This window comes from Pseudorca crassidens, chromosome 9 (assembly GCF_039906515.1).
Source record: "Pseudorca crassidens isolate mPseCra1 chromosome 9, mPseCra1.hap1, whole genome shotgun sequence".
NCBI classification, from domain to species: Eukaryota; Metazoa; Chordata; class Mammalia; order Artiodactyla; family Delphinidae; genus Pseudorca; species Pseudorca crassidens.
In genome coordinates, this window is record NC_090304.1 from 85746083 (window position 1) to 85772967 (window position 26885).

The 26885-nt window shown below is 36.6% G+C and overlaps 1 protein-coding gene across 3 annotated transcripts in view; it reads left to right on the forward strand.

The window, feature by feature from the left end:
• Positions 1 to 26885, forward strand: part of ATM (ATM serine/threonine kinase) — a 140319-nt gene that overhangs the window by 9253 nt on the left and 104181 nt on the right. For 2 of the 3 annotated variants that reach the window (XM_067750943.1, XM_067750944.1), the window contains exons 5-13: positions 577 to 741; positions 12354 to 12519; positions 13168 to 13406; positions 15043 to 15206; positions 19832 to 20001; positions 21660 to 22031; positions 23522 to 23716; positions 24951 to 25046; positions 25848 to 26073. In XM_067750943.1, the coding sequence (XP_067607044.1) occupies positions 577 to 741; positions 12354 to 12519; positions 13168 to 13406; positions 15043 to 15206; positions 19832 to 20001; positions 21660 to 22031; positions 23522 to 23716; positions 24951 to 25046; positions 25848 to 26073 (1793 nt within the window). Of the gene's footprint in view, positions 1 to 576; positions 742 to 11626; positions 12246 to 12353; positions 12520 to 13167; positions 13407 to 15042; positions 15207 to 19831; positions 20002 to 21659; positions 22032 to 23521; positions 23717 to 24950; positions 25047 to 25847; positions 26074 to 26885 lie in introns of those variants that run through there. The other variant, XM_067750945.1, reaches the window with a different exon arrangement.

A 26885-nucleotide genomic window follows, 5' to 3' on the forward strand; every position in this document is an offset into this window, starting at 1 on the left:
AAAACTAAAAATTATAGCCTTACATATGTATATATAATAAATGCTATTATAGGACTTGGAAGTAATTTTGCTTTTCAAAGGAAATAGTATTCTCTTTATAATCTTATTCTAATCAGGTTTTTATAAAAAATACCAGGAAACTTTGGGTCACTCAAGGTCTAATGTCAGAAATTGTGAATTATTAAGGTAGAATGAATGATTGTTTTTGCTATATAATCCTATAGGATTGGCAAATTTTTTTTGTAAAGTGACCAGATCGTAAATGTTTTTGACTTTGCAGGCTATGTAGTCTCTGTCTCAACAACTCAACTTTGCCATTTTAGCATGAAAGTAGCCATATACAATATGTAAATGAATAGACATGTTTATGGTCCAAAAAACTTTATTTCCAAAAACAGGTGGTTGGCTGAATTTTGCCCCTGGGCCATAGTTTGCTAATCCGTGTTTTATGAGAAGGAGGTTAGTTAATAGTAAGTTCCCAAATGGAATTATTTATACAATTGCCATTCCAAGCATCCTTAACTTACTTTTCTTAAGATTTATATGTTTTTGTTTGTTTGTTTTATTTTTAAATAGGAGCACCCAGGCTAAAATGTCAAGAACTCTTGAATTATATCATGGAGACAGTGAAAGATTCATCTAATGGTGCCATTTATGGAGCTGATTGTAGCAACATATTGCTGAAGGACGTTCTTTCAGTGAGAAAGTACTGGTGTGAAATATCTCAGCAACAGTGGACAGGTATGTTTTGAAGTTTGTTATTTGTGAATTTTTCCTTGTGAAATGAAATTTCACCAAAAGAGCATTCAGAGTCTATTTATATCCCCCAAATGACCTCACAGTTTAACAGTACCTTAGTGAAATTAAATGATTATAGAATCTGACACTTTTCATGTATTATGTACTTCTTAAATTGTCACTAATAATGTATTTGGTGCCTGCTATCAGAACTAAAATTACAGAATTGAAAGATGCCATACCTGTCCTCAAAGACTTGACAGTCCAATGACAGAAAAAACCAAGTAAACCAAAAGTTATAATGCAGTGAGTTCACAGATCAGTGACACCTAAATGCAACAATGATTAAAGTAGAAAGAAGAAAACCAAGAGAGATGTCATAAAAGGGAAAGCAAGAGAATTTCAAGTTGGAAGGGGTGTGACATTTAAAGTGTTGTAGAAATAATAAGATGTGGAAGTATCCATTAGGACTAGGCAGTTTGCAGGTCACTGGTAAGGTAATTGAAATGAAATATTAGAATAGAATATGTAGGACCCAGTGACTTACAAGATAAGTAGAGTGGGGTACCATGGAGGTATTGTGACAGTTTGTAGGTGAGAGGTACTAAGAGACCACAAAGGAAGTTTGGTCAGAGGCTGAAATTTTTGAGGTTATTGATTTCAAAAGTGGAGTATTTCTGGCTCTGGGTGGCTTAATGGGTGAAAATGGTATTTGGCTTTAATGAGGTGACTTTAAGCCAGATGTCAAAGTCTTCTAATACAGCCACCTCTGAAAATTTAGAAACTCAGTATTTTTTATTGAGAAGTATTCAAGATAAATTGTGCTAACTTAAAAGACATTTATCTATATTTTTTACCATCAGTTTATCATTTCAAAATAAGATGTTTGTGGACCATAAACCCATGACCTAATCAGTGGTCTACATTGTATTCCACCGTTCCCACATGAATAAAGGCCTTCTTAGCTATTGCTTAATTTCTTATCTGGGGCCTTTGCTGTTGCTCTGAACACAAAGGAGGCTTTGTTCCAAACAGAGCCCTCAGTAAGCCTAGTGGCAGCCTTTAGAGAATAGGCCAGTGATATCTAGGGTACACCGACACGTCTGTCACCAAAATGGTTCAGCCTAAATATTTAGAATATTTGTACATTTTAGATTATTACTTGTAACTATGGGTCTCTGAAACAAAGGCAGTCGTTCGTCTAGTCTCTTTACTCTGATTCCATCATCTGGCATGTTCTCTGAAATTCTCTATTTTTAAGCAAACTACTTTCACTTCTGATAATCAGTCTTTTTGTTGAATTTTTTTTTTAGTTAGTTACCGTCTCTGAAATTTACTTCTCTAATGAAGCCTGCTCAAGAAGTGAAGTTTACATTCAAAATATATTTGGTAGAGGTGGTGATTGAAGCCATGGTTATGGATTAGATTGTCTAGGGAGAGAGTTTAGAGTGAGATGAGAAGATGGCCTTAGTCTTCTAAACCAACATTTCCATATAAATTTTGGAATCAGCTTGTTGATTTCTACAAAAAATCCTGCTGGGATTTTATTGGTATCACGTTGGACCTATTGAACTAAGGAGCAATAGACATCTTAACATAGACTCTTCCAGTCCATGAACATGGTATATCTCTCCATTTATTTACGTCTTTTTTGATTTATCAGCATATAGAATTTGTATATTTTTGTTAGATTTATACTGCAGTAGTTTGTAAATTTTACTGTCTCTTTAAAACATTTTCTCTTCCATGTTGTTCAGAAGTACTGTTGACTTTTGTATACCATATTGATCTGGGACCTTGCTAAAATTGCTTATTAGATCTAGGAGCTCTTTTGTTCATTCTGGGGAATTTTCTATTTAGACAGTTGTGTCATCTGCAAGTAGAGAGTTTTTTGTTCCTTCATTTCTGAGCCATGTGGCCTTATTTCTTTGTTCTACCTTATATTGACTAGGACCTCAGTATGATTTTTTTTTTTAATGGTAAGATGTACATAACATAAAATTTACCATTTTAACCATTTTTGCATATACAATTCAGTGGCATTAAGTATATTCACATTGTTATGCAACCATCACAACTCATTTCCAGAACTTTTTTCATCTTCCAAACTGAAACTCTGTACCCATTAAACGGGAACTTCCCCTGCTCCCCACCTCCAGCTCTTGGCAGCCATTCTACTTTCTGTCTCTGAATTTGACTACCCTAGTACCTCCTGTAAGTGAAATTGTACAGTGTTTGTCCTTTTCTGAATGGCTTATTTCACTTAGCATAATGTATAAGGTTCATCCATGTTGTAGTATATGTCAGAGTTTTCTTCCTTTTTAAGTCTGAATAATATTCCATTGTATGTGTATACTACATTTTGTTTATCCATTCATCTGTCATTGGACCCTTGGATTGTTTCTACATTTGGATATTGTGAATAACTCTACTATGAACATGGTATACACATAGCTCTTTGAGTCCTTGCTTTCAATTGGGTATATATTCAGAAGTGGAATTACTGCATCATACGGTAATTCTGTGTTTAATTTTTTGAGTACCCACCATACTGTTTTCCACAAGGGCTACACCATTTTACATTTTCATCAGCAATGCACAAGTGTTCCAATTTCTCCACACCTTCACCAACGCTTTTTTTTTTTTTAAAGCCACTGGTATTACTTTATCACAAAGAATTCAGATCTTTCCCTGAATTTTCACAAGCACACCATAATCTAGTAATAAAGCACCTCCCCATCCCCAGTTTTGCTTATTTCCCAAACTGATTTTGGCTGATAGCTTCCTCTCTAATACGGTTATCACTTAAAAAACACAAACATTCAAAACTAAAGATACAGTGGATTACTAACTGTAACCTTAGCAAGCCTACATGGATTGTTTGCTACCAAATATTACAGTAATTTTACAGTGATCACAAAAAGTCATTAGGTTCTCCTTATAACAATGACGACGAAAAGTAAAAACTCTTGCTGTTTCTAATACTTATCACAAAGAAGAGATGTGCTTTTAAGGCAGGAAGTAACACAAAATTCCTTTAGAAGTCATTGCATTTTCACTTTGCTCAAGTTTTCAACTGCAAAACCTCAGTGAAAACCCAGAAGAGTACATCTCACCATCTTAAGTGCACTCCAAAATCTCAAGCTTACTTTAAAAGCCCACAATGTGGGTATTTAAAGTCTTTTCGAAGACCTCTCCCAAATACCACACATCTTCAGATAAACCACGTAAGGAGCTTGAAAGCAGTGAAGGATGTTAACCTGCTGATGCAAATTTCTGACACCAATCTTTCAAGCCACCAATAACCAGGTCTTAGTTACCTTTTCAGTCCTCCCCATCTTGCAGCAAAGCAATTTTGCTTTTTCCCCTGCACTTAGCAGAGTTCTAAGCATTTTAGAAAGTTTCCAAGTGACTTTTTTTTTGCTTCCAAGCGATAATTTAACTAGCATTAACAATTTACTATTGTTTGTTTTTTTTTTGTGGTACGCGGGCCTCTCACTGCTGCGGCCTCTCCCGCTGCGGAGTACAGACGCTGGACACGCAGGCCCCGCGGCCATGGCCCACAGGCCCAGCCGCTCCGCGGCATGTGGGATCCTCCCAGACCGGGGCACGAACCCGCGTCCCCTGCAACGGCAGGCGGACTCTCAACCACTGCGCCACCAGGGAAGGCCAACAATTTACTATTAACCAGTATTTTCTTGGCCCCTGAGCTCTATATAATTCCCCAGAGCTCTGCCTACTGATCTTTTCAGAGAATTCCCTTCAACCCACATTCCCTACCACTCCCACCCTCTACAACCCACACCTAACCACAACCCTCCCCCCTTCTCCCTTTCTTCACGCCCACCCCTCCCAGCACCTGTGGTAGGCTTTTCCCTCCCCACCACCCCTCACCTCAGGGTCCTCCCATTTGAACACTAAAATTACTCTGAAATCTGATCAAGTAAAATCGAAGTTAAAAAACACATAGAGCAAGATGAATCAAAGATCACTATCGGTACCCTGACCACTCCCTTCTTAGTAGGAATGCCCAAACTAGACCTGCCATTTCTATCATAATTGGGGCATGACCAACTCGTACCTCCAGCACAGTACAATGACCCCCCTCAATTTGCCAGTTGGCTCATTTAAGTATTTGCCTAAGGCATTTCCATCTTGAACACTTTCCCAACACACAGATTATATCATCACACTAAGAATTCCTCCGACCAATGCACAGGAAGGCGGGCGGGTAGATGAGAGGGTCACTGGGATGCATCTGCAAGCTCCATCTACAAGGCAGCACTCTGTGTTGTGGCATCGTGTTAAAATGTTCTACGGCTTACGAGTCCTCTGGGAGCAAGGTTCGTAGCACAAAACTAGTACAACAGAAGGCTGAATTTAGAAGATGCAGCATCTGAAAACCTCCACCCCAGAACAGGACAGGTGCCTGGTGGCATTCACGTGCCCAGAGATCGCTGCTCCCGGATTACACACTCAAAGCAACGCATCTGCTGAAGGCCCCGGATGCATCTGCTTTGGACTTTTAAAGATTGCCCCCTCATAAGCTCATCTGAAAACGTTAAAGGATGGTCTCCTGAATGAATACAGGGCTTCCTGAGCAAGGCCTGGAAACAGGACAATGGGGAACTCCTCCTCCTAAGCCTCTGGAAATTCAATCTGTAGACATCAATTTAGGCGGGCTCTCTCCTCCTCCAGGGTCTCCCCTCCTGCACTGCTACGACTCACACTGGACAGGGGCTCCATTTCTCCTGCTGCCATCAGCTTGCCATGATGAACACAGATTACCAGAAGCAATGTTTTAAGTGAAGGGGTAACCTCGAGAGAGTTAAGAGGGAGGAGGAGGGGCAGAGTGAGGTCACAGAAGAGGTAAGCATGGAACCTAGAGGAAAAGTCTAAAGGGGTGCACTGCTACCGCCCTGGGCCAGAACTGTCAGCCCCGCGAAGCTAATTTCAGTTTCCACAACACGAGGCCTCATCCCCAGGCGGGTTCACAACCCTCTGTACAGGAGCGGCGCCCTCCTAGAGGTCAGGCTCCCCTTCTCCAGCAAGCAGCTGCGACAGCCAGGCCTGGGTGTTGTCCTCCCCCCGGGTTACTGTGGGCACTTCTGACGCAGCTCTTCCCAGCACAGTTCCCCCAACATCTAGTCTCCCCTTCAACCTTCCTTCTCCTGGCACCCCCACCCCCCCAGTCCCATCTAACTCTGCCATCTCCCCCACCTGTCCCCTGAGACCCTAAACTGGCCACCTCCTCCCCCAGAACTAAGCACAGGCCCCCTGCCCTCCCTGTCGCTAACTCCTCAACACTTCTTTTTCTTTCTCTCTTTTTTTGATAATAGCCATCCTAATGTAAATGTGTATGAAGTGGTGTCTCATTGTGATTTTGATTTGCATTTCCTTAATGACTGGTGATGTTGAACTTTTCATGTGCTTATTGTCCATTTGTATATCATCTTTGGACAAAAGTCTATTCAAATCTTTTGCCCAGTTTTTAATCGGGTTGTTTGTTTTTTGTTGGATTGTAGGAGTTCTTTATGTATTCTATATTAATTCCTTATCAGATACATGGTTTGGAAATATTTTCTCCCATTCCATGGGATGCCTTTACCTCTGATGATAGTGTCCTTTGATGCACAAAAGGTTTTGCTTTGATGAATACAGTCTATCTATTTTTTTTTGTTGTTGCCTGTGCTTTTGGGGTCATTTCCAACAAATCATTGCCAATCCAATGTTATGAAACTTTCCCCCTGTGTTTTCTTCTAAGAGATTTATAGTTTTTCCTCCAATATGATTTTGATTAGGAGTAGTGAGAAGAGACATCCTTCCTTGTCCTGTTCCTGGTTTTAGGGGGAAATATTCAGTGTTTGATCATTAGCATATTAGCTATTTTTAAATAATTAATTAATTAATTTTGGGCTGCGTTGGGTCTTCATTGCTGCACGTGGGCTTTCTCTAGTTGCAGCGAGCGGGGGTTACTCTTTGCTCCAGTGTGCGGGTTTCTCATTGTGGTGGCTTCTCTTGTTGTGGAGCACGGGCTGCAGGCGAATGGGCTTCAGTAATTGTGGCTTGTGGGCTCAGTAGTTGTGGCTCACGGGCTCTAGAGCACAGGCTCAGTAGTTACGGCACACGGGCTTAGTTGCTCCATGGCATGTGGGATCTTCCCGGACCAGGGCTCGAACCCATGACCCCTGCATTGGCAGGTGGATTCTTATATGCTGTGCCACCAGGGAAGTTCAGCATATTAGCTGTTAATACAGGTTGAGGACATTCCCTTCTATTCTGGTTGCTCATGGTTTTTTATCATGAATGGATATTGAATGGATATGAATTGAATTTTTTTCTGTATATATTGAGATAATCATGGTTTTTTTTTGGTTTTTTTTTTTTTTTTTTTTTTTTTTGCGGTACACGGGCCTCTCACTGCTGTGGCCTCTCCCGTTGCGGAGCACAGGCTCCGGACGCGCAGGCTCAGCGGCCATGGCTCACGGGCCTAGCCGCTTCGCGGCATGTGGGATCTTCCCGGACCTGGACACGAACCCGTGTCGCCTGCATCGGCAGGCGGACTCTCAACCACTGCGCCACCAGGGAAGCCCAATCATGGGTTTTTTTGTCTTTAGTTTATTGGTATGGTGAATTATGTTGATCAGTTTTTCACAGGTTGAGTCAACCTTGTGTTTCTGGGATATACCCTATTAGGGCATGATGTATTATCCATTTTGTATGTTACTGGATTGAATTTGGAGGTGGTGGTTGTAAGGTTTTTAATTATGAATTCAATTTCTTTAATAGATGCAGGATTATTTAGGTTACATATTTTCAGTGACCTTTGGAATTTGTTTCTTTAAGAATTTGTTCATTTCATATAAGTTGTTGAACGTATGAGTGTAAAGTTGTTCTTGAACATTATTGTCTCATTATCCTTTTAATGTGCTTAGGCTCTGTAGTGGTATTGCCTCTTTCATTACTGAGTCTGATCTTATAATTATTAGTTCCTTACTTCTGATTGTTTTGGATTTCATTTCTTCTCTGGTTTCTTAAGCTTAGATCATTGATTTGAGAGCTTCTTTCCAAATATGTGCATTTAATGTAATAAGTTTTTCTCTAAACACTACTTTAGTCACATCTCACAAATGTTGACAATGTTGTTTTTTCTTTTTCTTCAGTTCAAAATATGTTCTAGGTTTTTTTGAGGGTTTCCCTTTGACCCTGGATTATTTGGAAGTATGTTGTTTAATTCCCATTCATTTGGGGTAATTCTCCTGTTTTGTTTTCCTTTTGTGGTTTAATGTTATGGTCAGAGACCATGCTTTTTATAACCAAAATTATTTATAACTGTTATGATTTCTTTTATGATCAAGGATAAGGTCTAACTTGGTGAGTGTTCCATATGCATTTGAAAAGAATGTGTATCTGCTATTGTTGGATGAATTATTCTATACATGGCAGCTAGAGTCAGTTGGTTGATGGTGTTCAGTTGTATAACAAACTGGTGTGAAAGCATGAGTGACAAGTGAGAAAATGGATTAACAAATACAACATTTTCAAAAGTTTTGGTTACAAGGGGAAGGGAAAGGGGGGTCCTATTAAAGAAGAGAGTGATTGAAGTATATATACATGTAATCAGAAGGATTCAGTGAAGAGAGAGTAGTTGAATACACAGGAAAATTGCTCATGTATGTTTTCTGAGAAGAAGGGATTCCAAAGCAAGAGCCCTAAGATTGTCCTAAGGAAGAAAAGTTAAAAACCTTCAGTTGAAAAAAAAAAAAAAAAAAAAAAACCTTCAGTTGCTTTCTTGTATAACTAATATAAAATATGGACTTCCCTTCAGGTCTTGGAAGTGCTACGTAGTTTTGCTTCTGCCTATCTCTCTGGCCTTAAAGCCCACCCCATCCTTCTAATTTCTATGCTCTTGCTACAGTGGCCTTTATTCAGATTCTCTAACCCAGTGATTTTCAAACTTTTTTTTAATAGACTTTATTTTTTTAGAGCAGTTTTAGATTCACAGCAGAATTGGGCAGAAAGTACAGAGTTCCCATATATCCCCTGACCTCACACGTACACAGCAACATCCAGCACCAAAGCGGTACATTTGTTTCCGTCAGTGAACCTACGCTGACACCTCATATCACTCAAAGTCCATAGTTTACACTGTCACTCTTGGTGGTGTACATTCTGTAGCTTTTGAGAAATGTATAATGATATGTGTCCACCATTATTGTATCATAGAGAATAGTTTCACTGCCCTGAAAATCCTCTGTGCTCTGCCTATTTATTCCTCTCTCCACCTTGATCCCTAGCAACCACTGATCTTTTTAACTGTCTCTATAGTTTTGCCTTTTCCAAAATGTCATATAGTTGGAATCATACAGTATATAGTATTTTCAGAAGGGCTTCTTTCATTTAGTAATTTGCATTTAAAGTTCTTCCATGTCTTTTCATGGCTCGATAGCTCATTTCTTTTTAGCACTGAATAATATTTCACTGTCTGGATTTACCACAGTTTAATTATCCATTCACTTACTGAAAGACATGTTGATTGCTTGCAAGTTTTGGAGATTATGAATGAAAATGCTATAAACATCTGTGTACAGATAAGTTTTCAACTCATTTGGGTAAATGCTGAGGAGCGTGATTGCTGGATCATATGGTAAAAGTATGTTTAGTTTTTTAAGAAACTGCCAAACTGTCTTCCAGAGTGGCCATTGTCGATTTCTATATTAAAAATCAGTAAAGCATAATTTTTGTAATTAGTTTTAATTAAAAAATAGGAGCGCTAATATTTTCTTCTGACATAGCTATGGATCATCTCACACACTCCTGTTTAGAAGGTATAAGCTCTTTCTTACCTGTGGCATTTGTTCTTTTTTCAGAGGCTACCCTTTGTATGGCCTGTTTTTTCTTGTCCTTCAAGTCTCAGTTTAAATGTCACGGCCATTTTCTGATTGTTTTTCCTAATTTCTTCCTCTCTTTTTATTTTCTACTGTGGTACTCTTTCCTTCATAGTACTTTTGTGAAAATAAATGACACGCTTCTAAATAATTCATGGGTGGAAAGAAAATTCTCAAGGCATGTTTAAAACTGAATGAAAATGAAAATTACAACATATCAAAATTTGTGGAATGTAGCTAAAGTTATGTTGAGAGGGTAATTTATAGCATTAAATGCCTACATTAGAAAAGAGGAAAGATATCAAATTAATAATCTTAGCCTCCATCTCAAGAAACTAGAAAAACAAACAAATCCAAAGACTTCAAGCAGAAGATAAGAACAGAAATCGATGAAAACAAAACAGTAAAGGAAAATTATTGAAACAAAAAGCCGATTCTTTGAAAACATCAAAATCTAGACCCTCTAGCAAGAGTGAGTAAGGTAAAGAAAGACACAAATTATTGATATTAGGAATTAAATGGGATATAATTGCAGATTCCACAGATACTGAAAGAATAGTAAGAGAATGCTATAAACAACTCTACACACATAAATTTGATGACTGAAAATAAATGGAACAATTCCTTAAAACCACACACTATCAAAACTCACCCAGTATGAAATAGGTAATCTGTATACTTCTGTAACGAGTAAAGAAATCAAATCTGTAATTTAAAACTTTTCATTAAAAAATTGGGAACAAGACAAGGGTATTCACTGTCACCACTCCTATTCAACATTGTACTGGAGGTCCTAGCTAGGGCAGTTAGGCAAGAAAAGGATAATTGGCATACAGATTGGAAAGGAAGAAATAAAACTTCACATTTGTAGATGATATGGCTGTCTGTGTAAAATTCCAAGGAATCTACATTTAATGATGTCTTTTGGGGTTTTATTTTATTTTAACTCCAGAAACTCCTTTTAAAAGAAAATTTATTGAAGAATAGTTGATTTACAATGTTGTGTTAATTTCTGCTATACAGCAAAGTGACTTGGTCGTACATATATACATTCTTTTTCATATTCTTTGCGTTATGGTTTATCACAGGATATTGAACATAGTTCCCTGTGCTATACAGTAGGACCTTGTTGTTTATCCATCCTATATATAAAAGTTTGCATCTGCTAATCTCAAACTCCCAATACTTCCCTCCCCTACACCTCCCTCCACTTTGACAACCACAAGTGTGTTCTTTATGTCTGTGAGTCTGCAGAAACTGCTTTTTAATATCATGCTGTTTTGCTATCTGCTCTTTGAGCTTTTTTTGTTGTTGAATTCATGGAGAAAGGGAATTCATTTGGAGGCATGCACTGCCGCCGTTTTTGGAGAAGTAGGACTCTTTTGTTGAATGTCTTATACTAGCTTTTTTTTTTACCCACTTACTAGAGGAATATGTTGGATTCTGTGAGAACTGGGATAATTTCCCCAAGTAAAATAAAAGCCCTGAAAGTTGAGATTTAATCAGAGACAGAGAGTTGCATTGTTGGCTTTTCCTGTTTCAGCACTTTGCTCTTGCCAAGTAATAAGAAGGAAATGCTAAAGATAACGCCTCCTGTTTTTCTGTCTCCAAATTTGTGTGTGTTAATTCATGTTTTTACCATTATTCAGGTATTGCATGTAGTGAAAAAACTTTGGGAAGCACTTGTGTAGAGTTCTATAAAGTCAGATATGATAGGAATCATTTTTCTTACTACTTGATGTTTGAGGTTTTTATATTGTCCTTATTCTTTTGAATTTAACATTTCTGACTTTAAGCTATTTCTGCAGAATTATTTGACATATACAGTTGAAATTATTCTTAAGTCACTTTGCTAACTGAGGACTTCCTAATTATCTCTTTATGGGAAGAAAATCCTGCCTTAGCAACTTTGCTTTTCATTGTGTTGGGAGATAATTCTCAATGCATTTCACGTTTCTGCATGTCATGTCAAAGACATGACACTGACTATTCTTTTCCAGACTGTTTTTTAAAGTATGTACAGTGAGCCTTGGAAGATAGAGATGACAGAGATGATGGCCTCCTCCAGAACAAAGGAAGGTTTGCTTGCAGCTCATTGCTTGGGATATCTCTCCTGTATGGTAGCTCATCATTTGAACTGTGTCACTTGTCCCTCTTCACATTGCTTTTGAGATTGAGGAATTTATGCAAAAATGAAGGTACTCTGGCTACTCTCATTGCTGTGAGAAATAAATTGTCCTCTTTCTCTGATCAGGAATTTCATGTCTTCTGCCAACATCCGTGAAACTGGCATTCTAATTTGTTGGGTTACAAATAGCGTAAAGTCTCAGATTTTTCACAGTTCTTGACACACTTTACACACATTATTAATCAAATAGCACTAAGACAAAACAAAACAAAACTGTGGAGAGTACACTGTCAAGTGCTTTGTTAGGCCTAGCTGAAGGAATTTAGGAATAGAGAAGTTAAGTAGCTTATCTGAGATCTGGCTCTTAAACTGGTGTTCACATACTCTGCTGCCTGTAGTTCCTGTCTTGAAGGCAGTTTAATTTATAAAAATAAATATTGATGGAATGCTCTTACTGTAGTAAGTATAAATTAATATAATTTTTAATCTTTTGTCTGTGGGATTATTGAAATTTAAATTGAATTTTGACATCTAAGTTAAATGTTTCGATAGTTTTCTTTTTAAAAACATAACTAACATTTTTTTTTTTTTTTTTTAAGAATTGTTCTCTGTGTACTTCCAGCTGTATCTTAAACCTTCACAAGACATTAATAGAGTTTTGGTGGCTAGAATAATTGAAGCTGTGACCAAAGGATGCTGTTCGCAGACTGATGGATTAAATTCCAAATTTTTGGATTTTTTTTCTAAGGCTATTCAGCATGCAAGGTAATCTAATCTGTTTTTGTTTTGTATTGGAAATCCATTTGATCTTTTTGCAAGACTGTGTTTTAGATTGAGTAACTAAATTTTACCAACTTGAAAACATCATTGGCCGATTATAGTAGAACTAGTGGATTCCCAAGGAAAGTGTTAGGTCCAGCACTTCCTGAATATCCAATATGCAGAACATGTAATGATGTTCTAGATCTGTCTTGCTTTTTTAATAACAGGAAAAGCTATATGGCCTCTAAATATTTTTATTTTCCTGAATTTTGAAGATAGTTGTAATGTGCTAAGAATAAAATGAAATAGGAATATATTTTGGAAATATCAGTATCTTAAATTTGTGTGGCATTACCCAATTTATAATGTGAAATATTTTATAAATGGTAGGTATTACAAATTAGTTTTATATAATTTTAGACAGTGTTTCAGCAGCAGGGAGAGCTAACAGAGTGATCTCCCAATGCCGAATAGGAACTATTTTTTGTTGTTGCTAAGTAGTGCTGCTGTGATTTTTCTGAATAATTCTGAAAGTAAGGCTACTATTATTTGAAAATCAGAACTTTTTTTCTTTCAGCACGCAACTTCATTACTGTCTTCAGTTTCTGCATTTTCCCCTGTTATATTAAGTCTGTTTATTTTCTCTTACAGACAAGAAAAGAGCTCTGCAGGTCTAAATCATATCTTAGCAGCATTTATTATCTTCCTCAAGACTTTGGCTGTTAACTTTCGAATTCGAGTATGTGAATTAGGAGATGAAATTCTTCCTACCTTACTTTATATCTGGACTCAACATAGACTTAATGATTCCTTAAAAGAAGTAATTATTGAGTTATTTCAACTACAAATTTATATCCATCATCCAAAGGGAGCCAAAACTCAAGAAAAAGGTATAAAGAAAGTTTTTGCTATTTTGAATTTGCTTCTTCATTGAAATATAGAGGGTTAAGTATGAAATCTGTATGTTATAGGAGGTTATGACCTTCCTCTGGATTGCTTTGCTTGGTAATAGTGTCAGTCATGAGGATATTTTTCACACTTTTTTTTTTTTAATTTGAAGCTATGGTAGGTAGCAAATCATATCATGCCTTACCATTTGTTTAGTACAATGCTACGTTTTGTGAGGAATACAAACAAATATGAGACACTATTCCCTCTAGGAGCTGATTATGCAGCAATAATTAGGTGCTAAGAGGTGTGACGCAGACTGTAGGAGTAAAAGAATTTAGAGAAGACAGGATCTTGTTTATCTACATATTGCTTTTATTAGAAAATAAAATAGATAAATGTGGATTGAACCAGCCAGATTAGTCAGTTCCCAAGGAAGATAAATACATATTTGCTAGGGAAACCAGAAATGAATGACTTATCCTCCCTTCATTCATTTATGTTTGTCTTTCACCAAAAGGGTATTGCATGGATGATGTAGCTCCATTCAGTAGACAGGAACTTTACTGGGTGGAACTAGAATTGAATGAGTTCTCTCATGCTTAGGCTATGTTTTGAATCTGGCTTGTACTAGCCTTTGGACCAATTCATCATGGCTAGTGTAATGACCTTATTAAGGACATTAATTGAATAGTAGCTAAAATAGAGGAAAACTGTTTGTAGCCACTTTTTATCAAAAGCAGCTGTGTATGTTTCATGGGCTCTTCTAGTATGTATAGTTAGATGTATTTGTAGCCCATGAAACCACTGGAGGTGAAAGAACGGTGGCTTTCCTTAGTTTTTGATCTTTCACATAGCTCTCACCAGAATGAAAATCAGGCTTATTAAGAGATGGTGAGACATGTTTAGGGTTTTAGTTAAGTGCATGTTTAGGATCAATTGAAAATTGGCAGATGATGAGGCTGTCAGAAACACGAATATAGTTTTAGTATACATTAATAGACTTTATTAGGTTCTTTAATAGATTAATTAAATTCATTAATAGATTTTAAATAGGTTCTTCGTTTTGTGGGAGGAAACAGCCCCATTGTTCCCCATACTTGTTAGATCGTGGTTGGGAATATTACGCTTACCAGAGTTTGTAGAGTCATCATTTTAAGAGGGACATAAGTTGACTGGAGTGTGTCTAGGGAAAGATGACTGGGATGATGATAAGTCTGGATAACATGTTATTTGTACACTCGTTGAAGGAACTGGTAGTGTTTTTCTCTTAAAGACATACAGAGAAGTTGGTCCTTATGTATAAGAGGGACAGTATTAATTTGCTTTGGGGGAGAGAAGAAATTAAAGAAAGTTTGATTGAGATTTTGATTGAATTGGTTAGAGATAGATGAGAATATGGAAGAATTTTATAAGAAATACAGTTAACTGAGTGTGAAATGTGTGAAATGGACATCATTATGAAGTAGAGCTTGTAAGGATATTGTCAGAAGAGCCATTAGTACTAAATAGGCTGGACCAGATGTCTTCTAATGTTTCCACCTTAACAGCTGAATAGTTTTGTGGGAGTTGGCGGTGCAAATGGATTGTATGTATAAATTATATTTTAATTTAATTAATTATTTTTTAAAATTACAGGTGCCTATGCATCAAGAAAGTGGAAGAGTATCTTATACAATGTATATGATCTGCTAGTAAATGAAATAAGTCATATAGGAAGCAGAGGGAAATATTCTTCAGGATCTCGTAATATTGCTGTCAAGGAAAACTTGATTGAATTGATGGCAGATATTTGTCACCAGGTATAGTAGATCTTGTCACATTTTGAAATTTCTCATTCTCCTTTTATTGGCCTGTAAAAAGCGTGTAAAATTACTCGGTACATGTAACTATTCCTTTCTAAACACCATAAATATTTAGCATTGCCCTTCTAACTTAAGAGGTAACTATCTTGCAAATATAAACTTAGGGAAAACTGATGATGAACTTTTCCATTCTTAAGAAAACTGTCTACAAGCAATAAGATTATCCTAACCCTATGTGTTTTCTTTCTTTGTTTTTTTTCCTGATTTAGAAATCACATGACATAAAATTCATTATTTTAAAGGATGTAATTCAGTGGTTTTTAGCATTTTCACTCTGTTGTGCAACCATCACCACTAATTCCAGAGCATTTCCATCACTGCCAAAACAAACTTTGTACCTATTAGCAGTCAGCCTCAATTCCCTGCTTCCAGTTCCTAGCAACCAGCCACTAATCTACTTTCTGCCTCTGTGGATTTGCCTGTTTTGGACATTTCATATAAATTGAATCATACGATGTGTGGTCTTTTGTGTCTGGCTTCTTTCACTAAGCATAATGTTTTCAAGGTTCTTCCATGTCGTACCATGAATAAGTATTTCATTCTTTTTTATCGCTGAGTAATATTCAGTTGTAGGGATATATTACATTTTGTTTACCCATTCATCAGTTGATGGCTTAATGTTTCTTTTTTTTTCTCCATAGAAGAAATTTTTAAATTTATGCAATTTTTAAAGGTTATACTCCATTTACAGTTATTGCAAAATATTGTCTATATTCCCCGTGTTGTACAATACATCCTTACAATAAACTCCCACTCATAGTTTGTTACCCCCCATCCCCCACTGGTAACCACTGGTTTGTTCTCTGTATCTGTGAGTCTGCATCTTTTTTGTTATATTCACTAATTTGTTGTGTTTTTTAGATTCCACATGTAAGTGATATCATACAGTATTTGTCTTTCTCTGTCTGACTTATTTCACTTAGCATAACGCCCTCCAAGTCTATCCGTGTTGCTGCAAATGGCAGAACTTCTTTCTTTTTTTATGGCTGAGTAGTAGTCTTTTGTGTGTGTGTGTATGTGTATATATATACATATGTATATACACTCACCAATCTTTATCCATTCATCTCTTGATGGACACTGAAGTTGCTTCCATATCTTGGCAATTGATGCTGCTGTGAACATTGGGTGCATGTACCTTTTTGAATTAGTGGTTTTGGTTTTTTTGGATATATACCCAGGAGAATTTTACTGGGTCATATGGTAATTTTAATTTTTGAGAAACCTCCATAGTGTTTTCCACATTAGCTGCACCAATTTACAGTCCCCCCAACAGTGTATGAGGGATCCCTTTTCTCCGCATCCTTGCCACTGTTTTTTATTTGTGTTCTTTTTGATGATAATCATGATAACCATTCTGACAGGTGTGAAGTGATATTATGGTTTTGATTTGCATTTTCCTGATGATTAGCATGTTGAGCATTCTTTCATGTGCCTGTTGGTCATCTTCATTTCCTCTTTGGAAAAAATGTATGTTCAGGTCTTCTGCCCATTTTTTAATAATGTTTGTTTGTTTGTTTGTTTTGATGTTGAGCTGTATGAGCTGTTTATATGTGTGAATATTAACCCCTTATAGGTCATATTATTTGCCAACATTTTCTCCCATTCAGTAGGTTGTCTTTTCATTCACTGGATAGTTTCTTTTGCTGTGCAAAAGCTTGTGAGTTTAATTGGGTCCCATTTGCTTATTTTTGCTTTTATTTCCTTTTCTTTAGGATATGAATCCAAAAAAGTATTGCTATGACTTACGTCAGAGGGTGTTCTGCCTGTGTTTTCATCTAGGAGTTTTACAGTATTCAGTCTTACATTTATGTCTTTAATTCATTTTATTTTTGTATATGGTATAAGAGGACATTCTAATTTCATTCTTTTACATGTAGCTGTCCAGTTTTCCCAGCAACACTTATTGAAGAGACTGTCTTTTCTCCATTGTATATTCTTGCCTCCTTTGTCATAGATTAATTGACCATAAGTGCATGCGTTTATTTCTGGACTCTCTATCCTGTTCCATTGATCTATGTGTCTGTTTTTGTGCCAGTACCACACTGTTTTGATTACTGTAGCTTTGTAGTCTTTATAGTCTGAAGTCAGGGAGTGTGATTCTTCCAGCTCTGTTCTTCTTTCTCAAGACTGTTTTGGCTATTTGGGGTCTTTTGTGTTTCCATACAAATTTTAAAGTTATTTGTTCTGGTTCTGTGAAAAATGCCATTGGTATTTTGATAGGGATTGCATTGAATCTGTAGATTGCCTTAAGTAATATGGTCATTTTAACAATGTTGATTCTTCCAATCCAAGAACACAGTATATCTTTCCATCTGTTTGTGTCGTCTTCAGTTTCTTTCATCACAGTCTTACGGTTTTCCAAGGACAGGTCTTTTGTCTCCTGTAGGCAAAAGGTTTATTCTAGGTATTTTATTCTTTTTAATGCAAGGTAAATGGGATTGTTTCCTTAATTTCTCTTTCTGGTAGCTCATTAGTGTGTAGAATTGCAACAGATTTCTGTATATTAATTTTGTATCCTGCGACTTTACTTAGTTCATTGATGAGCTCTAGTAGTTTTCTGGTAGCATCTTTAGGGTTTTCTATGTATAGTATCATGTCATCTGCAAACAGTGACAGTTTTATTTCTTCTTTTCCAATTTGGATTCCTTTTATTTCTTTTTCTTCTCTGATTGCTGTGGCTAGGACTTCCAAAACTGTTGAAGAAAAGTGGCAAGAGTGGACATCCTTGTCTTGTTCCTGATCTTAGAGGAAATACGTTCAGCTTTTCACCATTAAGTATGATGTTAGCTGTGGGTTTGTTATATATGGACTTTATTATGCTGAGGTATATTCCCTCTGTGCTTGCTTTCTGGAAAGTTTTTATTATAAATGGATGTTGAATTTTATCAAAAACTTTTTTGTATCTATTGAGATGATCATTTGGTTTTTATTTTTCAGTTTGTTAATGTGCTATATCATATTGATTGATTTGCAAATATTGAGAAATCCTTGCATCCCTGGGATAAATCCCACATGATCCTACTTTTTTAATATAAATTTATTTTTATTTATTTATTTGTTTATGGCTGTGTTGGGTCTTCGTTGCTGCGTGCAGACTTTCTCTAGTTACGGAGAACGGGGGCTACTCTGCGTTGCGGTGCGTGGGCTTCTCATTGTGATCGCTTCTCTTGTTGCGGAGCACAGGTTCTAGGCGCACGGGCTTCAGTAGTTTTCGCTCACAAGCTCTAGAGCACAGGCTCGGTAGTTGTGGCACATGGGCTTAGTTGCTCCGCAGCATGTGGGATCTTCCCGGACCAGGGCTTGAACCCGTGTCCCCTGCATTGGCAGGTGGATTCTTAACCACTGCGCCACCAGGGAAGTCCCAGGTATGATCCTTTTACTGTATTGTTGGATTCGTTTTGCTAATATTTTGTTGAGGATGTTTTCATCTATGTTCATCAGTGATATTGGCCTATAATTTTCTTTTTTTGTGATATCTTTGTCTGGTTTTGATATCAGGGTGATGCTGGCCTCATAGTTCAGAATTGTTCCTTCCTCTGCAGTTTTGTGGAATAGTTTGAGGATAGGTGTTAAGTCTCTAAATGTTTGTAAAGTTTACCTGTGAAGCCATCTGTTGCTGGACTTTTGTTTGTTGGGAGTTTTAAAATTACTGATTCAATTTCATTACTGGTTATTGGTCTGTTCACATTTTCTATTTCTTCCTGGTTCAGTCTTGGGAGATTGTACCTTTCTAAGAATTTGTCTGTTTCTTCTAGGTTGTCCACTTTATTGGCATATAGCTGTTTGTTGTAGTCTCTTATGATCCTTTGTAGTTCTGTGGTGTCAGTTTTAACTTCTTTTTCGTTTCTGATTATATTGATTTGGGCCCTCTCCCTTTTTTTTCTTGATGAGTGTGCCTAAAGGCTTATCAATTTTGTTTATCTTTTCGAAGAACCAGCTTTTAGTTTCATTGATCTTTTCTATTATTTTTTCAGTCTCTATTTCATTTGTCTAAAACCTATGCGACACATCAAAAGCAGTTCTAAGAGGGAAGTTTGACCTCAGAAAACAAGAAAAATCTCAAATAAACAACCTAACCTTACATCTAAAGGAGGTAGAGAAAGAACAAATGAAACCCAAAGTTAGTAGAAGGAAAGAAATCATAAAGATCAGAGCAGAAGTAAATGAAATAGAGACAATGTTTCTTAAGTAAAACTTTTCCCCAGAGATTTGGTTACCATCCATTTCACATGTGAAATATTTTCTTAACACTAAGTTTATGATTTAATATCTTTGAAAATAGAGGTTTTTGCTTTACTTTTAGATGTTTTGGTGCTTTTAGTAAAGTTTCTCAGGAACTAAAACTAATAACTTACTTGGTAATATCTGCTTTCTAGAGAGCCATTATTGTCTGCAAAATGTTTGTCACCATATTTTCATATTCATATATTTCTGTAGTTTATTACTCTTGCTTTATGACTAACCTGTATCTTCATCTAAGAAGGAACATTTTTTCCTAATGAACTATTAGAAACAATAGCAGTATTTAAAAAATAGATTTTCCTTTTGTTGTTTTACAGGTTTTTAATGAAGATACTAGATCTTTGGAGATTTCTCAGTCTTACACAACCACACAAAGAGAATTTAGTGATTACAATGCACCTTGCAAAAAGAAGAAAATAGAATTAGGCTGGGAAGTAATAAAAGATCATCTTCAGAAGTCACAGAATGATTTTAACATTGTGCCTTGGTAAAATATTGTTTTTTTCTCTTTCAATATCATTTTAGTCTCATTAATTTTTCTCACAAGACCCCGGTATATTCCTTTACCTCATTGGCCTGGCCAGAACTAGGTCACTCCCAAAGCAATGACTGACAAAGGGGAAGGTGATTACTAGGACATGTGAGATCAACCACTGTGGTTTATCTGCTGGAAGCCAGGAATAGGGCACCTTTCCTAAGCATATTGCCATAGCAAGGAAGAAGGAGAATGGCTGCTTGGTAGGCGATCGGTACTGTGTGCCTCGTGGAATTCACTGAGTTGTATACCTCAACACAAAGAAATTTTACCATGCTTGGCACCTTCTAATAGAATTAGATTAGGAAGAAATTAAAGATAGTATTCAGAAATCACAGAATAATTTGGACCTTATGCCATGATAAAGGTTATTTTTTACTATTTGCTCTGTTCTTTTTTTAAAATTTATTTGTTTTTGGTTGTGTTGGGTCTTTGTTGCTGCGCACAGGGTTTTCTCTAGTTGCAGCGAGCGGGGGCTACCCTTCTTTGTGGTGCGTGGGATTCTCATTGCGGTGGCTTCTCTTGTTGTGGAACATGGGCTCTAGGTGCATGGGCTTCAGTAGTTGTGGCACGTGGGCTCAGTAATTGTCGCTCACGGGCTATAGAGCGCAGGCTCAGTAGTTGAGGCACACGGGCTTAGTTGCTCCGTGGCATGTGGGAACCTTCCCAGACTAGGGCTCGAGCCCGTGTCATCTGCGTTGGCAGGCGGATTCTTAACCACTACGCCACCCAGGAAGTTCCATTTGCTCTGTTCTTTAGTCTCATATAGCATTTGCAGTTATTTAAGTAATTAAATAAATTGTGGAATTCTTTGGAATCACAAAATATTAGGTCTGTTAGGAATCTGTAGAATTCATGCAGCTCAGCCTTTTTGCTTTACCAAAAAGACAACTGCAACTGAGAAAGGTTAAGCAGCTTGCGTAAGGACAGTTAGAAATTTGTAGATTACAGTCATACTTTTGTTAACAGTGCTCTTTGATTTTTCCTCTGTTGATGTAATGTTTAAATATAATTGAGTTGTGGAAGGAAATCGTATTGATTTAGATACCTATTGCTAAATTTTCTATAGTTGATGTTGCCAATTTCATATTCTTTAATTTGTCCACTTAGTGAAGTTATTTATTGAACACCTACTATGTGCCAAGCATAAGGGATAGAGGGTGAACAAGATATAGTTCCTATTCTTGAGTAGCACTCATTTTAGAGAACTCGCAGCAAATACTTACTGAATTAACTGAATTAACGTCAAGGGAAAACAGTTTTTGGGGTTTTTTGTTTGTTTTACTGTTCTAGAGGAATATTATTGGTGGCCGAAGAGCAGGGATGTGTGTGATAAGTAAGAAGTAGAATGTTGGTAATTTAGTTATTTGAAGTTACTGTGTAAGCAAAATATGATAGCTTACCCAGCTAGCCTAAATGTTTTCAATCTTCTTGCCACTTTAGGAAGTAGGGCCTAATAAATATTAAGAGCCAGTTTATTATGAGAGTAGTCTGGAAAATGATGATGATAATATTCTAATTAGGATATTATAAGAGTACTATGTCTATATATTTTCTTTTAGCCTCTTAATGGATTTGAATAATTTTCAAATTATTTATACTTTTTTTAGGTTACAGATTGCAACTCAATTAATATCAAAATATCCTTCAAGTTTACCTAACTGTGAGTTGTCACCATTACTAATGATACTACACCAGCTTCTACCTCAACAACGACATGGGGAACGCACACCATATGTGTTACGATGCCTTATGGAAGTTGCATTGTGTCAAGGCAAGAAATCAAACCTAGAAAGCTCTCAAAAGTCAGATTTATTGAAACTCTGGATTAAAATTTGGTCTATTACTTTTCGTGGTATAAGTTCTGAACAAATACAAGCTGAAAACTTTGGCTTACTTGGAGCCATAATTCAAGGCAGTTTAGTTGAAGTTGACAGAGAATTCTGGAAGTTATTTACTGGGTCAGCCTGCAGACCTTCATGGTAAGTTGACTATGGATTGTATTCTATTTTGCAACATATATATATATATATATATTTTTTTTTCCCCCCTGAGTTTTGTAATTTCTAACTTCAGTTAAAGATATGTTAAATTCTGTTTCAGATGCTTTTGTTGCTTGTCCGGGAAGTCTTAATAAATAAATAAGTGTAATTTAGTTTCAAATGTGAAGAGATTACTAAGGCCAGTTTTAAAGAATTAAGTGTTTATATTTCTTTTATTTGTAATTGACAATTATTTTTTGCTCAATCTTCATAAACTTTATTTTTTTTTAGTACTACATACTGTTACAATAAGAGATAGTTCTTAATCAAGAATTTTCTCAAATGTAGTCAGACTTTTTAGAATTTTTTTGTGTTCATTTAGTCCATAGAAGTTTACTAAATGTCTACAGCATGCCAGGCACTGCCCTAAGCATTGGAGGCACAGTGATAAATAAGATAGACAAGGTCGCTGTCCCTGAAAGAGCTTACTTTTTTTTAAATTGAAGTATAGTTGATTTACAATGTTGTGTTAGTTTCTGGTGTACAGCAAAGTGATTCAGTTTTATATATGTGTGTGTGTGTGTCTGTGTATATATGCACACACACACATATATATATTCTTTTTCATATTCTTTTGCATTATTGTTTATTACAGGATATTGATTACAGTTCCCTGTGCTATACAATAGGACCTTGTTGTTTATCTATTTTACATATAATAGGTTTTTTTTAACATCTTTATTGGAGTATAATTGCTTTACAATGGTGTGTTAGTCTCTGCTTTATAGCGAAGTGAATCAGCTGTACATATACATATATCCCCATATCTCCTCCCTGTTGCGTCTCCCTCCCACCCTCCCTATCCACCCCTCCAGGTGGTCACAAAGCACGGAGCTGATCTCTGTGTGCTATGTGGCTGTTTCCCACTAGCTATCTATTTTACATTGGGTAGTATATATAAGTCCATGCCTCTTTCTCACTTCGTCGCAGCTTACCCTTCCCACTCCCTGTGTCCTCAAGTCCATTCTCTATGTCTGTGTCTTTATTCCTGTCCTGCTCCTAGGTTCTTCATAACCTTTTTTTTTTAGATTCCATATGTATATGTTAGCATATGGTATTTGTTTTTCTCTTTCTGACTTACTTCACTCTGTATGACAGACTCTAGGTCCATCCACCTCACTACAAATAACTCAGTTTGTTTCTTTTTATGGCTGAGTAATATTCCATTGTATATAAGTGCCACATCTTCTTTATCTATTCATCTGTCAGTGGACACTTAGGTTGCTTCCATGTCCTGGCTATTGAAAATAGAGCTGCAGTGAACATTGTGGTACATGACTGTTTTTGAGTTACATATAATAGTTTGTATCTGCTAATCCCAAACTCCTAATTTATCCCTCCCCCACCTCCTTTCCCCTTTGATAACCATAAGTTTGTTTTCTATGCAAAGAGCTTACTTTTAATATTAATTGTCCTTTGTTTTGCTGTAGTCCTGCAGTATGCTGTTTGACTTTGGCACTGACCATCTGTGTAGTTCCAGAAACAGTAAAAACAGGAATGGAGAAGAATATATATGATGTAAACAGAAATTTTTCTTTAAAGGAATTGATAATGAAATGGCTCTTATTCCATCAGTTAGAGGATGACTTTGAAGACAGTGCAGAGCTGCCTCCAATTCTTCACAGGTAATTTGAGTTCAGTTAGCATGCTGCTGGCTTTTGTTTTGTTTTATAAGGTGCCCTCCATTTCTTGTTTGATATTAGATGGCTTTATTTTACAGTGATCATACAGGATTTCCCAGAATTAGTCCTAGAGATTAAACAGTCCCTTTGTTTTTATAGTGTTCTGTATCTTTGTGCCTGGATCTTTGTCCAAGTTCTTTTACTTTGTTTTCTCTCTCTGCCTAGACAGTGAGAATAAGGGGGATGTGCATGAAAAATATGTATATATTTCTTTGAGCACTTATATGTTCCTTTGTGATCGTCTGTAAATAGGTCCATCTGAACATATATCCAACTCATGTATATCCTGGAATCATAATGAGAGTATCTTCTAGGCGAAATATTTTAATGAGGGGAAGAAATGAGAAAAAGCCAAAATGGGACTTAAGCACTAGGATGGGAGCAGTTTGCCCACTTAACCTATCCACAGTCAGTAAATGGAACTGAGTGATTGGAGGACAGACCTCTGGATCCTAGTGATTTTACTTTAATGCCTTTTTTAAAAAAAAATTTTATTTTTAAAATTTTTTTATTTTTTGGCTGTGTTGGGTCTTTGTTGCTGCGTGTGGGCTTTCTCTAGTTACAGCGAGCAGGGGCTGCTCTTTGTTGTGGTGCATGGGCTTCTCATTGCAGTGGCTTCTCTTTGTGGAGCACAGGCTCTAGGCATGTGGGCTTCAGTAGTTGTAGTATGCGGGCTGTAGAGTGTGCAGGCTTCAGTAGTTGCAGCGCATGGGCTCTAGGGCACATGGGCTTCAGGAGTTGTGGCATGTGGGCTCAGTAGTTGTGGCTCGTGGGCTCTAGAGCGCAGGCTCAGTAGTTGTGGCACACGAGCTTAGTTGCTCTGCAGCACATGGGATCTTCCTGGACCAGGGTTTGAACCCATGTCCCCTGCATTGGCAGGCGGATTCTTAACCACTGCACCACCAGGGAAGTCCTACTTTTATTTCATAATTGTTTATGCTCTTTAAAAATTCAGTATGAGCCTGCTTCTAGGAAGTGTTGAAAATGATAGTAATGTGAAATGTATGCTCTTTAAGACCTGTTTTCAGATGTTAAATTCAGTAGAGATGAAAGTAGTTTTAATTTTGGATCCAAATTTTAGAGGTCAATATTTATAGCTAAACCTGGGTGTTTAAGTTTAAGAATGCTTTAAATGGCTTTTGGTCTTCTAAGTAAAGATTTTTATTTTACTTTATAGTAATTTTCCTCATCTTGCCCTGGAGAAAATTCTTGTGAGTCTCACTGTGAAAAACTGTAAAGCTGCAATGAATTTTTTCCAAAGTGTGCCAGAATGGTATGTTATCTAATAGAGTTCTGTGTTATTTTAAGATACGGCTTTAATTAACAAAGATAATATTTTAGCAGAGTAGTAGCTACATCTTAAAAATTATGAACTGAATTGGTCAATTAAAAAAATCATAACTGTTAGCAAGGGAAAAGTTTCTTTTAATTCAATAATTATACTTTATATCCTATAGTTTATATTTATGCTGGGATATTAAGAACATAAACATCATGTGGAAATGAGTTCTTTAAAGATGTGACCCATTTTTATATGTCAAATAAAATCTGACTCTTCGCTAAAAACTAATGATAATTGAGGATAAGGGAAACAAGAATAAATCTGAAAACCTCATTTTAGTTGATTGACTCAAGAGGCTTATGTTTATCACTGTGACTGAAAATGATTCACTGCCATGAAGATTCCTATTCTTCCTCCAGAGGGCATAAGATGAAAAAAGATCTATATTTTGGAGAAATCGAAGATGAAAAAAGGGAACTGTTTTCAGATAATGTTATTCGTAGTGTTTATATCTGTTGTTAATTTTTTTTAATACTTTCTGAATTTGCCTTTGAAACTGTAACTTTTATTTTTTTGTTTATTAGTAAAATTTGCTACTGAATAATGAAATTCTATACAAGTAATTATCAAAATCCAAAGAAGAGAAGCATTTAAAAGAATAATTCACTAATTGTATAAGCAGTCTTTGAATAATATAGATGCTATTAATGTTTTTATTTGTAATAGATTGCTGCTATATGAAGGTGAAATAATAATTTGATTTTACAAATTAAGAATCTTATTTCTTTGAAGTGAGCAACACCAAAAAGATACAGAAGAACCTTCATTCTCAGAAGTTGAAGAACTATTTCTTCAGACAACTTTTGACAAGATGGATTTTTTAACCATTGTGAAAGAACATACTACAGAAAAGCACCAATCCAGTGTAGGCTTTTCTGTCCACCAAAATCTCAGGCAATCACTGGATCGCTATCTTCTGGGATTGTCAGAACAGCTTCTAAATAATTACTCATCTGAGGTGAGATTTTCAAAACAAACTAAAGCCTATATTTGATTCTACTTTGGTAGACTGTTAGGAAGCTTAATTTTAAAAGCAAAGTAGTAGCACATGGCTATATATAGGGAAAATTCAGCATGAAAAAAAGGAAAACTGAAGAAAAACAATTTGACTATTTTCTTTTACCAGGAATTCTCATAGACATTAAAGAAGTAGAATTCTTTGTGTGAGTTGATGAGTAGTAATAAAGGTTTTGAGCATAGTGATTGTTTGATGAAAAAGAACCTCAATACAGAGGAGGGAAATATTACAATAACAGAAAATGACATAATATAAACTGATCTAATAGATTTTGGTTGCACTTGAAGAGGGAGAAGTCATTAATAAATGAACTAGCAGTCACCCATATTTTAGAGGTCATTTAGTAATGTCTCACATACCATTTCCTTTGTCCTCTTAAAATCACAAATTCTCTTCGTGTGTGCTGTTCTCTTGCCAAAACTCCTGTGTCTTTCTACCCATTTCTATGTGTTCAGATAATCCATATGTCAAAATCCTTGCTAAAGCCTTTCTTAGATAATCTCAGCCGTACATCTTTTAATTTTAATAGTACTTAATATTTCTTTTTCTTTTTTTTTCTTTTTTTTTTTTGTGGTATGTGGGCCTCTCACTGTTGTGGCCTCTCCCATTGCGGAGCACAGGCTCCGGACGCGCAGGCTCAGCGGCCATGGCTCATGGGCCCAGCCACTCTGCGGCATGTGGGATCTTCCCAGACCGGGGCACGAACCCATGTCCCCTGCATCGGCAGGCGGACTCTCAACCACTGCGCCACC